Source organism: Schistocerca gregaria, chromosome 7, assembly GCF_023897955.1.
Source record: "Schistocerca gregaria isolate iqSchGreg1 chromosome 7, iqSchGreg1.2, whole genome shotgun sequence".
NCBI lineage: Eukaryota > Metazoa > Arthropoda > Insecta > Orthoptera > Acrididae > Schistocerca > Schistocerca gregaria.
This window is the reverse complement of record NC_064926.1, coordinates 275,409,759-275,425,506: the sequence shown is the minus strand read 5'-3', so window position 1 is coordinate 275,425,506 and position 15,748 is coordinate 275,409,759. Positions and strand designations below refer to the sequence as shown.

The following is a 15,748-nucleotide window of genomic DNA, read 5'->3' as shown; positions in this document are numbered from 1 at the left end:
GCTAGGGTAGCGGCAAGAAGTGGTGGCAGCACTTACTGCTTGCTGAAGGGAGTAGTAAGAAGAGGGGGTAGGAACCAGTGCACCTACTCAGCTGCACCCAGTTAGCAACCAGCATGACATCTCAGTAAACAAATCATTTCATCTATTAAAATAAAAACAAGATTTTTGTTTCCCAATTTCCCTGATTTTCCTGACACATTTGAAATTCCCTAATTTCCAGAAACTGTGGCAAACCTGTTTATTTCTACATGCCTGAGATACATGCATAACACTTTTTTGTGACACAAAATAAATATCTGATTCCCTGTTGTTGAAATTTGTGAAGGTCAAGCAACAATGCAAGATGCTCATTGTGTTCAAATTATAACAGCGCATTATCACTAACTGTTATATTCAAATATTATAGCTAACAGTTACGTCAACTGCTGTGTGCAGGCTCAGTTCATGTATATATTGAAAAAATTTCTGTGTGGCTATCATAACAAAACAATTATTTCTTTCCAATGAGCAATTGGAGGCATTAGTAAATGCATCTGACAGTAAGGAGAATATGTCTGAATGAGAAAATCACACCACTGATGACAACAGTATTCCTTCATCTGATTCAAAAGATATTTCTGATACTGATACCTGAAATGACAATATGCTAGCTGTTCTACTGATTCACCCTAGAGACAAAAAAAAAAAGTCACAAATCACATGGAGCTTAGAACCTTTCCCGCAAACAGAAAGAGCATCGAGTCCAAACATTATAAAACTGACTCCTGGTCCAACAAGATACACTATCACCAGAGAAGTGATATAAAATTATATTTTCACGTTATGAGGACCCATAATATTCAGAGTATTGTGGTGAAAATAACTAACATTGAAGGCCGAAGAGTTTATGGGCACAGCTGGGAAGCATTACATAAAATTACACTTGAAGCCAATATTGGCCTGTTATTAATGGCTGGTGTGTATAAATCATATGGTGAATCAACAAAGAGCATGCCAGATCCAGAAACAGAGACAAATCTCTCCTGTCTTAATGTCGATGTAGTGGTTCTGCTCCATCTCACTTGTGTTACATTTCAATGACAAGTCTGATCAAAGAGTAAATGACAAGATGCCACATGTAAGAGTTCCATGGGATAAGTTGGTGGAAATACTTTCAACCTATATCATCTTGGCACAAATGTAACTGTGGAGGAACAACTCATGGCTTTCTGAGGATGCTGTCCATTCAAACAATATGTACCAAACAATCCCTCAAAATATGAGGTAAAAATGTGGACACTGTATGATAGTGCCTACTTCTATGATTTGAAAACACAAATCTATACAAGACAATCACCTGAGAAAAATCCAAGTATGGGGGTTGGTATGAATCTTACAAATGGGTTAAAATGACAAAATGTCACATGTGACAATTTCTTTACATCACATCATATGTATCAGGCCAAGTGCTTCTCAAAAGACATCTTACAATGCTGGGGAGGGAAAACACAGCTTGTCCTGATGAGTACAATGCATAACAGTGAGAAAATAAGCAACAGAAAATACAAGAAACCTAAAATGGACTATAATGCAAGTAAGGGAGTGGTTGACACACTGGATCAGCTCATTGGCACCTACATATGCAAGAGGAAAACCAACTGCTGACCAATGATCATCTTCTGCAACATTACCGATATTTTTGCCTACAATGTTTCTTGCTATTGGGAGAAATAAATGCAGGATGGATCAAAAATGTTCATTACAAAAGAAGACTATTTGGGGAGACTACTATAGTTACTCCTTACACTGAAGCTAACAAAAAACTGGCACAAAATGAACAGTCAGCGCCCATTGTTAGAAGAATACAAAAAAGAAGTCCATCAACACCAATTTCCAGTGGTGACAACCAAAACTGCAAACATGCCAGATACAAAGTTTGTCCATCAAGTTGTGATAACAAGATGCTAATGAAGTGTTCAAATTGAAACAAGCATGTCTGTAACACACACATTATATTCCACTGTCCAAAATGTGAAGTTCTAAGTATTGCGCTTGCATATTTAATTACATAAAATCCTTGCATATTCTCATATTTGAGAGGAGTAATATTGCTTATTGATAGCTGTAGAGTATAAACTCGTGGAGTCGTTAGATATTAGCAGTAGGATGGATAGGGTGTGTGCGTGCTGTATGTGGGCGCAGGAGGAACTGACTGCGGTTCACGAGCAGTTGAGCGTGCTGTTGGCCACGATCAGTCGTCTTCAGGCTGCTGCCTCAAGGTGCAGCAACGGCGGAGGGTCTGGCGCGTCACTTGTAACACCCCAGGTGTCGCTTGCTGTGTCCGCTGACTCAGCCACCGAGGCACCTTCTAGATACCTGGGGCGTTGGGGCCACCCTCACCTCAGGGTGAGTGGCGGACTGCAACACGTTCGCGTCGCTCGAGGCGGAGGGTCAATGTGGAGGCTGTCCGGCTGGCCTCACCTGTTCGTCCTATCAGTGGGGAGGTGGCCGCTCCTTCAGCAGGGCCCGAGCAGGCACACAGGGGCAAAGGCTTGCTGGTTATTGGGAGCTCCAACGTTAGGCGAGTGATGGAGCCCCTTAGGGAAATAGCGTACAGGACTGGAAAGAATTCCAACATGCACTCGGTTTGTCTGCTGGGGAGCTTCATCCAAGATGTGGAGGCGGCCTTGCCTGCGGCTATCGAGCGTACGGGGTGCAGTCGTCTGCAAGTAGTTGTTCATGTCGGCACAAATGATGCCTGTCGCTTGGGTTCTGAGGCGATCCTCAGTTCATACGGGCGGCTGGCGGATTTGAAGACCGCTGGCCTAGCACGCGGGGTGCAAGCAGAGCTCTCTATTTGCAGCATCTTTCCCAGAGTGGATCGGGGTCCTTTGGTTTGGAGTCAAGCGGAGGGTCTCAACCAGAGGCTTCGTTGACTCTGTGACGGTCTTGGCTGCAGATTTCTAGACTTGCGCTATTAGGTGGGGAATTGTAGGGCGCCCCTAGATAGGTCAGGAGTGCACTACACAAAGGAAGCGGCTACTCGGGTAGCAGAGTACTTGTGGCATGCACATGGGTGTTTTTTAGACTAGGCAGTAGTGCGAGCTGTCCTGATGAACACACACCAGTCAACATGCAGGCAGGGAAATCAGCACGCGCTCTGTGTAAAGACACTTCAGCTATCGAGATATTAGTAGTAAATTTTCAGAGTGCTCAGAATAAAGTTCCTGAATTTACTGCTCTCCAGGAAGCGTGTGGCGCACAAATTATTCTCTGGACTGAGACCTGGCTGAACCCTGACATAGGAAGTTCTGAAATATTTAGTGAGGGTTGGAAAGTGTATCAGAAAGACACCGTAGGAGGTGGTGTCTTCATTGCAGTTGACAAAAATATTGTGTCTACTGAGGTCGAAGTAGAGTGTTATTGTGAAGTTATCTGGACACGTTTAACAGGGCTAGGGGGAATAAAGTTAATTGTTGGGTGTTACTACCAACCACAAGGTTCCACTGTGACAGTTTTAGAATCATTCAAAGGGAGTCTACATTCTGTATCACAGAAGTACCCGGATCATGCTATATTAGTCAGAGGCGACTTCAACCTACCTAGTATAGACTGGGATGTCTATAGATTCATTACAGGTGGTACAGACAAGCCGTCGTGTGAATTACTTTTGAACACATTATCCGAAAACTGTCTTGAGCAGCTAAATCGACAGCCAACATGTAATGGAAATATTTTAGATCTGGTAGCCACGAACAGACCAGACCTCATCGACGGTGTCAGTGTTGAGACAGAGATTAGTGATCATGATGTTGCCATTACGACTATGGTTACAAAAGTTAAAAAGTCAGTCAAGAAGGCTAGGAGAGTATTCTTACTAGAAAGAGCAGATAAGCAATTGTTAGCATCCCACTTAGTAAATGAATTGACTTCATTTACTTCCAGTAAATGGATGTGGAAGAATTATGGGCAAATTTTAAACACATTTTAAATCACGCATTGGACAAGTATGTGCCGAAAAAGTGGGTTACGGACGGAAAAGACCCACCGTGGTTTAACAGTGCAATTCGGAGAATGCTCAGGAAGCAAAGGCAGTTGCACTCGCGGTGCAAGAAAGACCGGGAGAATGAGGACGCGCAAAAATTAGTAGAGATTCATGCTGCTGTAAAAAGAGCGATGCGCGAAGCATTCAACCACTACCACCATCATACCTTAGCAAAAGATCTTGCTGAAAACCCAAGGAAATTCTGGTCTTACATAAAATCGGTAAGCGGGTCAAAGGCTTCCATCCAGTCGCTCAGTGATCAGTCTGGCCTGGCAACAGAAAACAGCAAAACAAAAGCTGAAATTTTAAATTTAGCATTTGAGAAATCTTTCACGCAGGAGGATCGTACAAACATACTGCCGTTTGAGTCTCGTACAGATTCCCGTATGGAGGACATAGTGATAAGACATCCCTGGGGTTGCGAAGCAGCTGAATGGGTTGAAAATAAATAAATCGCCAGGTCCTGATGGGATTCCAATTCGGTTTTACAGAGAGTGCTCTACTGCATTGGCTCCTTACTTAGCTTGCATTTATTGCGAATCTTACGCCCAGCGTGAATTCCCGAGTGACTGGAAAAAAGCACAGGTGACGCCTGTATATAAGAAAGGTAGAAGGACAGATCCTCAAAATTACAGACCAATATCCTTAACATCGGTTTGTTGCAGGATTCTCGAACATATTCTCAGTTAGAATATAATGAATTTCCTTGAGACAGATAAGTTGCTGTCCATGCATCAGTACAGCTTTAGAAAGCATGGCTCCTACGAAACGCAACTTGCCTTTTTTCACACAATATCTTGCGAACCAGGGATGAAGGGTATCCGACGGATGCCGTATTCCTTGACTTCCGGAAAGCGTTTGACTCGGTGCCACACTGCGAACTCCTAATTAAGGTACGCGCATTACGGATCGGTTCCCAAGTATGTGAGTGGCTTGAAGACTTCATAAGTAATAGAACCCAGTACGTTGTCCTCAATGGTGAGTGTTCATTGGAGGTGAGGGTATCACCTAGAGTGCCCCAGGGAAATGTGGTAGGTCCGCTGTTGTTTTCTATCTACATAAATGATCTTTTGGATAGCGTGGATAGCAATGTGCGGCTGTTTGCTGATGATGCTGTGGTGTACGGGAAGGTGTCGTCGTTTAGTGACTGCAGGAGGATACAAGATGACTTGGACAGTATTTGTGACTGGTGTAAAGAATGCCGGCTAACTCTAAATATAGATAAATGTAAATTAATGCAGATGAATAGGAAAAAGAATCCTGTAATGTCTGAATACTCCATTAGTGGTGTAGTGCTTGACACAGTCACGTCGATTAAATATTTGGGCGTAACATTGCAGAGCGATATGAAGTGGGACAAGCATGTAATGGCACTTGTGGGGAAAGCGGATAGTCGCCTTCGGTTCATTGGTAGAATTTTAGGGAAGATGTGGTTCATCTGTAAAGGAGACCGCTTATGAAACACTAATACAACCTACTCTTGAGTACTGCTCGAGCGTTTGGGATCCCTATCAGGTCGGATTGAGGGATGACATAGAGCAATACAGAGGCGGGCAGCTAGATTTGTTACTGGTAGGTTTGATCATCATGCAAGTGTTATGGAAATGCTTTAGGAACTTGCTTGGGAGTCTCTAGAGGAAAGGAGGCGTTCTTTTCATGAATAGCTACTGAGGAAATTTAGAGAACCAGCATTTGAAGCTGACTGCGGTACAATTTTACTGCTGCCAACTTACATTTCACGGAAAGACCACAAAGATAAGACAAGACAGATTAGGGGTCGTACAGAGGCGTATAGGCAGTCATTTTTCCCTCGTTCTGTTTGGGAGTGGAACAGGGAGAGAAGATGCTAGTTGTGGTACGAGGTACCCTCCGCCACACACCGTATGGTGGATTGCAGAGTATGTATGTAGATGTAGATAACTCTATTCTAATTTTTCCGTGATTGACGTTATACGCTAAGCAAAACTATTGTGCAACAGCTCATTATGGGACAGAGCTTACATCATTGTTGAGATTTTAGCACCCCCTGCCATGCAACTCATAGTGGTTTACAGAGTATAGTTATAAAGGTAATGCTGTAAAATTTGTATCTATTATAATAAATACATCTACATTTAAAATTATAATAATTTTTAATGATTTATAATCATCAAGTCCTTTAAATACCATACCATGTCATTATAACCTGAAAGAGCATGTTTGTATTACTTTTTCATGGGAGTTAACAGAGTTAAACTCTTTGTGATATGTGTGATATATGTTACCAGCATAGAGCTCCGAAATAGATTTTATCTGAGCACCTGAGTGTATCTGTCCATTTGCACTGATCAATGCATGAAATATGGCAGTAAAGTAGTGATGTTCACATCTAATACTGTAAAATTATAGTTAACTTGTTATAGGATTATTTTAGCTTACAGCAAGTAGAATTATCATCCTATCCCAACCATCTCAAAACTGAACGAAATTTTTCACTGATGTTGGGCAGTCATTTTACCCTCGTTCTGTTTGGGAGTGGAACAGGGAGAGAAGATGCTAGTTGTGGTACGAGGTATCCTCCGCCACACACCGTATGGTGGATTGCAGAGTATGTATGTAGATGTAGATAACTCTATTCTAATTTTTCCGTGATTGACGTTATATGCTAAGCAAAACTATTGTGCAACAGCTCAGTATGGGGCAGAGCTTACATCATTGTTGAGATTTTAGCACCCCCTGCCATGCAACTCATAGTGGTTTACAGAGTATAGTTATAAAGGTAATGCTGTAAAATTTGTTTCTATTATAATAAATACAGCTACATTTAAAATTATAATAATTTTTAATGATTTATAATCATCAAGTCCTTTAAATACCATACCAGGTCATTATAACCTGAAAGAGCATATTTGTATTAGTTTTTCATGGAAGTTAACAGAGTTAAACTCTTTGTGATATGTGTGACATATGTTAAGAGCACAGAGCTCTGAAATAGATTTTATCTGAGCACCTGAGTGTATCTGTCCAATTGCACTGATCAATGCATGAAATATGGCAGTAAAGTAGTGATGTTCACATCTAATACTGTAAAATTATAGTTAACTTGTTATAGGGTTATTTTAGCTTACAGCAAGTAGAATTATCATCCTATCCCAACCATCTCAAAACTGAACGAAATTTTTCACTCATGTTCCAGAAAAAAATGAAACCTTTGATATAAAAATTCAAGATTTCATGGGGCTTTTGGCTGAGCAAAAGGGCAGTGGACTGCAAAATGTTATGTGAGCTCTATGACAATTATGGTAAAATTTAGGACAGTTTAAAATTGAGACTAGTAATACTGTAAAATAATGGTGAAGTCTGAATTAAAGAGTACACGATATTGTTAAAATTTCAAGGCTCAGGCTCTATTATTTACCATTTTTATGCTTTATGAGACTGAAGTCAAAGCAAAATCAGTTTCGACAAAGATTCCAAGTTTGTGACTGCAATAATTTTTAACAAAGAAAATATGTGTGCTGATTAATAGTTGCACATAAAAATGACTCATTATCAATTCTACCAAGATACAGAAGTTTTTTCTGAGTGTTGGTATGTATTACTAATTCCATTTTTTTCTCTTTTGGTGACAATCCCTAAATTTCAACTTCTTCCCTCCCAGTAACAGAAAAGTTTCGCTATGTCATTCAGACTTCTCCGCAATCTTTTACAATACAAATGGCTGTAACTACAGCATTTGAAAACAATACAGCTCTACAATCACTGAGGTACTCACCCACTTTGAAATGAACTGCTCAGACAATACATTTAATGCAGTGCATAATTGCTATTGGGAGAGCGTCGGCAGTCTTACAACCTGTTGTCATAAAACTTTAAACATTTAGCCAGTTTTCGTATTCGGTGGCAAGGGCTCTCTCAGTTCTTCCTAGCATTCTTATGAATAAAACTAGCTTCTGGAACGTCAGATTTACTATAGGCCTCCTTGTTTGGATAAAATTATAAATATTTTCATTTATATATATTTGTTTTACAAAATAATCTTTATAAGATACTGACAGAAACTTACGCGGAAATTTCTTCTAGCCACTTCGGCACTTTCTTGAGCGACGAACTGTCCATTGGTTTCTTGGCATCATTTATTTACTATTACATAAGTTTCTCCGAATACTGTTCCAGAGACGTGGAGATTTTTCATCCAAAAGAACGCTCGCCATGTCGCCGAAGTACCATTGTTGAAATTATTTGTTACGTAACCAATGTTGGCACCAATACCACTCAGTTTACATACGTTCGTAGTGTTGTGCAGTCCGTTACCATGACAACCAGGAACTGTCGACTAGTCGATCGATTTGTATAATTAAACGAATTATATAACTCCATAATTGCGAGATTTGACGTACTAACCTGTAGCTTGTTGAATCAAATATCACTAAAAATCAAGTGAAGAGTTATTTCTAATATTGAATGTTATTTAACTGTTTCAAATAGGGCCACAAAAGAACGATTATTTTCCTGAGAGATCATCAATAGTTTCAACATTTACTTCGAAATAACTTTTTAATATTAAGTGTTTGTATACACAAGTGGAACTAAACAAGTACAAGAATTTCTCACTTCATTTTGAAGCTATATTGTAAGACACAGTTGGCTAACCTTGCCGAAACAGCTGATGCTTGACGACTGAAGCAGTGACATTTCGCTTGTCTGTTGTGTATGTTTTCAAACTAAGAATTTGGTTCTGGCATGTTTTCATTGTCAGACGGATACCAACAGTATTATATCAGTGCAGTATCTAGCTTTAATCAATCGTGTTGCATCAGCGACTAAATGTGATCGCGATATTATATTTTGTAATGGAAACGGCGTTTTTTGTAGCAAATACATTCTCTATACCTGACAGCTACATAAAAACAACTACTGTAAGTGATCGTGTACTTGTGGCAGTACACCATTCATGGCTACAGTAAGTTCCCAGTACTTTCAGTACTAATTTTTGCTAGAATTTCGTTCACAATATGCAATATCCTCGTGAATTTTACAATTTTCAGCTCTCTCATAAGGACGCACCAACTGCCAGAATTTATTGTGCATGATGTTCTACTACCGGAAGAAGTTAAGATTCTCTTGGAGCAAGGAGAAGATCTTGGTCCGCACTGGAAGAAAATATATGTTAGAGTAAGTTCCATTTTATGTGTTTGCTGCAATGTTCTGCAGTTTCCCCAAGATGATAATCGTTCATGGTGTTTGATACTGGATGTCAGAAATCTGTGTATGGCAAATTGACGTTCTCTAAAAAGAAATAGAAAACTAATAAGACCAAAACTCTTTTTGTCAGTGACTGATATTTCTGTCAGGAAAATAGTGATCAAAAAATGATCTTATATTGAACAAGAGGGTATTTGAAATCCAGTTGTGACTTGGAGTTTTTATTGGTTCCCTCAGTCAGTGGTGTAAATGATGCGATGTACGTACCACAACAAATATCTTGCCCCATCCTGAACAAATTGATTAGTTCTTCTTCAGTTGTAGTGGGTTTTACGATCATTGTGGAACGCAGACATAATTTGTCAAATGCAGAAGTGGTACATGGAACTAATTTGCAGCTGTCATGTTTTTATTTGTTTGTGTATCTGCCATTCAAGATCTTTGCTAGAGTGTCAGTGGTTACTGGTATCTGTTTTAATGCCATTGTTTCTATTGCATACAGATTTTTTTCCAGTAATGGGTTAAAGAGACCCAAGTAGTTTTGTATGTTATGTTGCTTGACATAAACATCAATGATAGTTACTCAAATCAAAAAGCCTTTGTAATATAACAGTCATGAATTAAACATATAGTATGGACTGTTAAACCCTGTTGTTTCCCTAATTATAGTTGTCAAATAATTTAGTTTTTACTTATTGTGATTGCAGTTTCGAACATTACTCCTCATTCATGCAGAAGTCTCAAATACAATTACCTCATGCATGTAAGTGTGGCCACTAGTCAAAACAACAAGTGAGTACAAGTAGTGTTCAAGTCATCAAGTTCACAGGTGAAGGCTGTGGATCCATCCCACATTAAATTATTGAAGAGACTGGGGAGTTCTACAAAGTTTCCCAACATTAAAGTACACAGCATTTGAGTGTTAATTTATTCAATATGGGGAGTGAACTTTTAAGTTAAGTGTTTTTGTATTTATAGATTCATAATTGAGGACATTAGGCGACAGAGACCAATGCACTAGCCCAGCTTCTGAAAATTAACTATTGAGTATCTGGCAGAGGGTTCATTGATCCATATTCAAGCTTTCTCTCCACTGTTCCATTGGCAAACAGCATGCAGGAAAAATGAATAGGGTGAAGTGGGGTAAGTGTAACCATGGGGTTAGTGTAACCATGGCTTATGGTGCCTTAAAGAAGCTGAATTTTTACCTCTGACCTATCACACATATTAATTTACTCCATTCTTTGTTATATTTCACCATAAGTTGTCAAATCTGACATAAATTGGTAATTAAATTTTGGACTTGAATTGATGTCTACATTTTCACTTTTCGAGTGAGTGACATGCTCAGAATTTGGTGGTCTGTCATTTTTGCAGTTTTAAAGATAACTGCACAATTTTTTGGTTACAAACTAACTTTTGCATGACAATTTCAAATATGAGATTCATTTTACTCTACTGATAAGGCTCTTGATATGCCAGGCATGGTTACACTTACCCCAACTTTTCCCATGTGGGGCAAGTGTAACCAACAGGCTGGGGCAAGTGTAACTAGGGGGGGTTTACACTTGCCCCATACAAACTTACCGGAACAGATTTATTTATTTAAGCCGTAACCTTGTTTTTGCTGTCGCACTAGATCAACTAAACTGGCCTTCCTGTACTTATGGGTACCAAAATACTTGATGTGCTGAGTTTGTGTGAGATATATTTTATTTAAGTCTACTATATTTTTAAACCAAGTTTCCTTTTATAAAATATGACACAGTCTGACTGTGTAGTCCCACTGGAAAAACAAAGAAGAAAAGGATTGCACCAGGAGCTGAAGTTATTACTTTTGAAGATGCCATCTATAAAGAAAAAGATTTTAAAGGCAACAAGAATAATAAGGAGAAAGCAAAACGAAAAAGCATTATCGACATAAAAAGGGCTTGGTAATGAAAAGTAAATCTTCTAAACAAAGTGCTGTTACTTTATTCGAAATAGCATCTCGGAATGTTGTGGGAAAAAAATCCCTGATTGCTCATGTGGGTAACAAGAAAAAAGACTAGAAATTGAATCAACAAGTGAAGAAAGTGAAACTGAAGGAGGCCTATCTTTAATAAGTAATGATGAAGAAAATGGGACCATAACAACACTGGACAATATCAGGAAAGAAATGATAAACTGTGAAGAAGAAAAAGAGGCAAACTTTTCTGAAGCCAAAAATAAAATTACAGTTGGAAACTATGTTCTGGTAGCTTTTGCAACAAAAAGGAAGAAAGTTCATTTTATTGGCCAAGTTACCAAAATTAGTGATTTAGGAGATCCAGAAGTGATTTTCCTCAGATGCAAAAATAAGACAAAGCATGGCACCACATTCTACTGGCCTGATAGAAGAGATGAGACGGATGTTCCATCCTCCGATGTCATTTCAGTGCTGCCTGAGCCTACTTTGAGTCGCAGGGGAGACCTGACATTTGGTGTTACATTTGATTCATACAAGATTCAGTGACTAAATAATAGTTAGGGCCTAAGTGTCAATATAATAAGTTGAATTAGGGCAGTTTAGCGTTAAACACAAATTGCCAACAACTTTAGTTCAATTACCATGAAAAATAATAGAAAGTGAACTAATAAAGTGAATTTTTCTTTTCTCTTGATAATAGATATTTTATTATTTTTGTTAAATTGCCTACTAAAGAAAAAATATTACTTTTGTAGAATTTAAACTAATCAATTACTGGCCTAAAACAAAAATAAATCTCTATTTAGCAGTCTGTTTCAGTGTTTTATGGTTTAGGCTAACTCTTATTTTTTAGTTTAGCTAACAGTTTCTGTGTATTTCATAATATACAAAGAGGCATGTGCATAAAAGTTCATATCTTGAGTAAAATTTAAGATATTTTAATAATTTAAAAATCCTCAAATTCAGTATGGGGCAAGTGTAACCTCACAACACAAAATTTTGAAAACAATTAATTGACCATATAAATTCTTTGTTCAAAAACAAAATGTAGATTGTTTAAAAGTCAATAAGTCAAACTTTAAGCATGAGAAATTTCAAAATCATATCTTCAATAACAAGTTGGCAATTTGGTGTCAAAGTTGAACTATGCCAAAACGTTGTTACACTTATCCCACTTCACCCTACTTAAATAGTTTTGTGCAAGCTCTGATTTATTTTATTACAAAGGTTAGTTCTCCTTATGTAGTTGAGTGCCAACAAAATATATTAGCATTCAGAGGAGAAAGTTGGTGATGGACATTTTGAGAGAAGGCCCTGCTACACTGAAAAATGCCTTCGTTTTAAGACTGCCACCAGAACTTATGTATCATATATGTGGCACTGTCCCCCATACTTCATGATAATACATGATGGGTTGTCCTTTTATGACGATTTTTGATTTCCTCCATCAAGTTCTACCTGATACGGATCCCAGAGTGTACAGCATGAGTCCAAAAGATGACAGACAAGCATAGTGTATGCTGTGTCTGTAGTAGACCTGTTATATCTTCAAAGTGGTCAGCCTATAAAATGCAGTCCTTGGTTCACTTTTCCCGCATTATATGTGTGTGCTCATTCCTATTTAAATTATTCGTAATTGTAGTCTGTAAATATTTAACATAATTGGCAGCATTTAGATGTGAACAATTTATTCTGTAGGCTAACTGAAATTTAGTGGTTTACTTTTTGTACATGGGGATGACCTCACATTTTCATTATCTACATGGTGGCAATTCTTCTGGAATGTGTTGAAATCCTTAAATTCGCAGGGAATTACATTTCACCTGGAAAAAAGGAAACTCTCACGGAATATCAGGAATTACATTAAATTTCAGGCAATTCTGTGCTGTCAAACTAGTATTGGAATTTAATTTTATTGAGTTTGGTAAATCACACATTTTAAAATAATTATTATTTACAAATATGTTAGTTCCATGAATATTATTCTATCTAAATTACTGGTGTTTAAAAACTGCGGTCAAACTACTACTTATGGCCAGTACACCTCGCCCAAGAGTAAACAAGTTGTTATTTCTGATTCTCAATTTAGAGCCAATTTCCACTTTTTGCAACATAAAGATATTTCATCTAGACTCTTGAAGAAAAATGTAAACTCTCCTGTGAAAGTTTATTAACAAAGTTTCAAGAACTGGCTTTAAATGATTACTCTAGGAATATACTACAACCACCTATGTATTGCTCACAAAGGACTCATGAAGATAAGATTAGAAGAATTATGCACATCCAGAAGCATTCAGTCCTTCTTCCCACACTCCGTACATGAATGGAACAGGAAGGAACCCTAACAACTAGTACAATGGGACATACCCTCTGTTGTGCTCCTCACAATGATTTGCAGATTATAGATGTAGACTTCTAAATCATTTTTCGATTGGTTTTGATCTTCTGGTTGCTTTACTAGATGATAAATGACTGCATTATCTGCGAAACTATGTAAGAGGTCTCCAAAAATTCTCTCTTAAATCATTTATATAGATTAGGAACAGCTGATGGCCTATAACACTTTCTTGCCTAACACTATCTATCATTACCATTTTATTGAATGACTTTTTTGTTAGTTACTACAAACTGTGACGTTTATGATAGGAAATCATGAATCATGTCATAGATATAGATCCGCCACAGGCACATAGTTTGATTACATGCGCTTGCTAGGAACAGTATCATTAGCCTTCTGGAAATCTAGAAAAATGAAGTTATTGTTATATCACTTGTCAATAGTGCTCATTATGTCATGAAAATAAATAGCTGGTTGTGTTGCATATGGATGATTTTTCTGAATACATGCTGACTATGTATCAGTAGATAATTTCCTTGTGGTAATTCATAACATTCAAACACAGTACATGTTCCAGAATCCTACTGCAGATCAATGTTAAGGGGTAATGTAATGGAAAATGTAAACATATATTTAAAAAATCAATACAGCCATTTTTATTAATGTACAAATCTAAAATTTTGCATGTGTAAAGCAAAAGAACATAGGCCTATATATAACATTTTTCAGGATTAACATTTTGCCAGAAATCTGAATTTTTAATTTTTTTTAGAAAAGCCGTAACTCAAATTCTAATCATGCAAGTAGAAGTTATAAGACTACTGAACTACAGTTATTAATTCATGCTACAAATTGTATCATTAACAGAGTTTTTAATTTTGCACATCCAAAATTAACTTTTTCTACATACAATCGTCTGAAAATGAGAATGTGTAAATGCAGAATTGTGTATTTTTTAGTTCTAGGGAGACAGCAACATGCTGCAAACAGGTCCTGAAAATTTCATAGTGTTATCACACATACTTTTTAGAAAATAATAACATAAAAAATGAGGTTCAAAGATTTTCTTCACATACCTCAATTTTAAAGTCCTCCATACTGATACTCCCCATCCTCCAGGTTTCTCATCTCTCCTCCTCAAATGTGCCTGTTTTGTATTTGCAAGTAAGACACTGATATATTAGCTTCTTGACCCTGCTCTCGTCAGTGGTGTAAAACGTTTTTGTTGTAAACACACCAGGATCTATACCAGCTCTCTTCAGCACTTCAATTCTGCAATTATTTCTGTTACTGTAACATAAAATTGCACCATAGACACCTGCTTTGATTACTTAAAGTCCATAGAATGTCCTCTTTGTGCACCAAATCCAAATTAAATTATTGAGGTTTTCATTTGCATTTTGTGTCTTTCTGTGAAGGCACTTCCTCAATAAATCAGGGTTTGCAAGAAACCTGAATGTGGCCTTAACTACATTCACAACAGGTTCTGGTAATGTCTTTATGTGAATACGTCTCATTTCTGTTGTTGAACTTACACCAATCATCTTTCAGACACAGGTAGTGCATTGGTGTTTGGTCAGTGGATAGCTTGTGGAAAAAAATTGCCCTCACAGCATGCATCATTGCCTCTAATTTATGGGTGTTTTTCCTAATAGTTCTCTCATAAAATAACTGAAAAGAATCAATTTCTTTCAGAGTAAGACAGCCTTTTCCTCCTAGTGGTTTTCCATTCTCAAGTACTTCACCTTTCTTCTGTTTCAGCAAGCAATGAAGCCTACCACCAAGCCTCTTTTGGATGTGACCAACACATTCCAACTTTTCTGTTGTTGTATTGTACAGAGTTTGATCTGTTACAGCTTTGAACGAAGAGGAATCTGTGTCACCAAGGTATTTAGTATATCTAACACCATACTGGTCCTCAGATCTGGAGAATATCCTCACTACTGCAGCAGCCTCCATGGCCCCACTTGAGCCACTATAATTTTTAGAGCGTGCCACTGCATGCTTTTCTTGCCACAGTTTCTCACTGTCTTCTTTGTTGGACGTTTTCCTTGTTGCACACCGGTAGCAGCATATAGAAGTAATTTCTACATCTAAAACTTTACCTGAGTCAGTAGGATCTGTAAAAGATTCACTGCCCTGAATACGGGGGCTATGCTGAAAATTTTTAGCAGAATGTGTGGAAAAAAAAATACTTGCAAAACAAGTTTACAACTTTTCAAAATACTCTCCATTAGCATGTATACATTTTTCC

The 15,748-nt window shown here is 37.9% G+C and overlaps 2 protein-coding genes across 2 annotated transcripts in view; one reads left to right on the top strand and one right to left on the bottom strand.

Moving 5' to 3' along the window:
• Positions 1-8,511, bottom strand: part of LOC126281215 (katanin-interacting protein-like) — a 288,539-nt gene extending 280,028 nt beyond the window's left edge. The window contains exon 1 of the mRNA XM_049979962.1: positions 8,070-8,511. Coding sequence (XP_049835919.1) covers positions 8,070-8,122 — 53 coding nt within the window. The 5' untranslated portion in view covers positions 8,123-8,511. The remainder of the gene's footprint in view (positions 1-8,069) is intronic.
• Positions 8,512-8,701: 190 nt separating this feature from the next.
• LOC126281214 (WD repeat-containing protein 81) overlaps positions 8,702-15,748 on the top strand; it is a 253,643-nt gene continuing 246,596 nt past the window's right edge. Inside the window, exons 1-2 of the mRNA XM_049979961.1 lie at positions 8,702-8,966; positions 9,052-9,178. Coding sequence (XP_049835918.1) covers positions 8,857-8,966; positions 9,052-9,178 — 237 coding nt within the window. The 5' untranslated portion in view covers positions 8,702-8,856. The remainder of the gene's footprint in view (positions 8,967-9,051; positions 9,179-15,748) is intronic.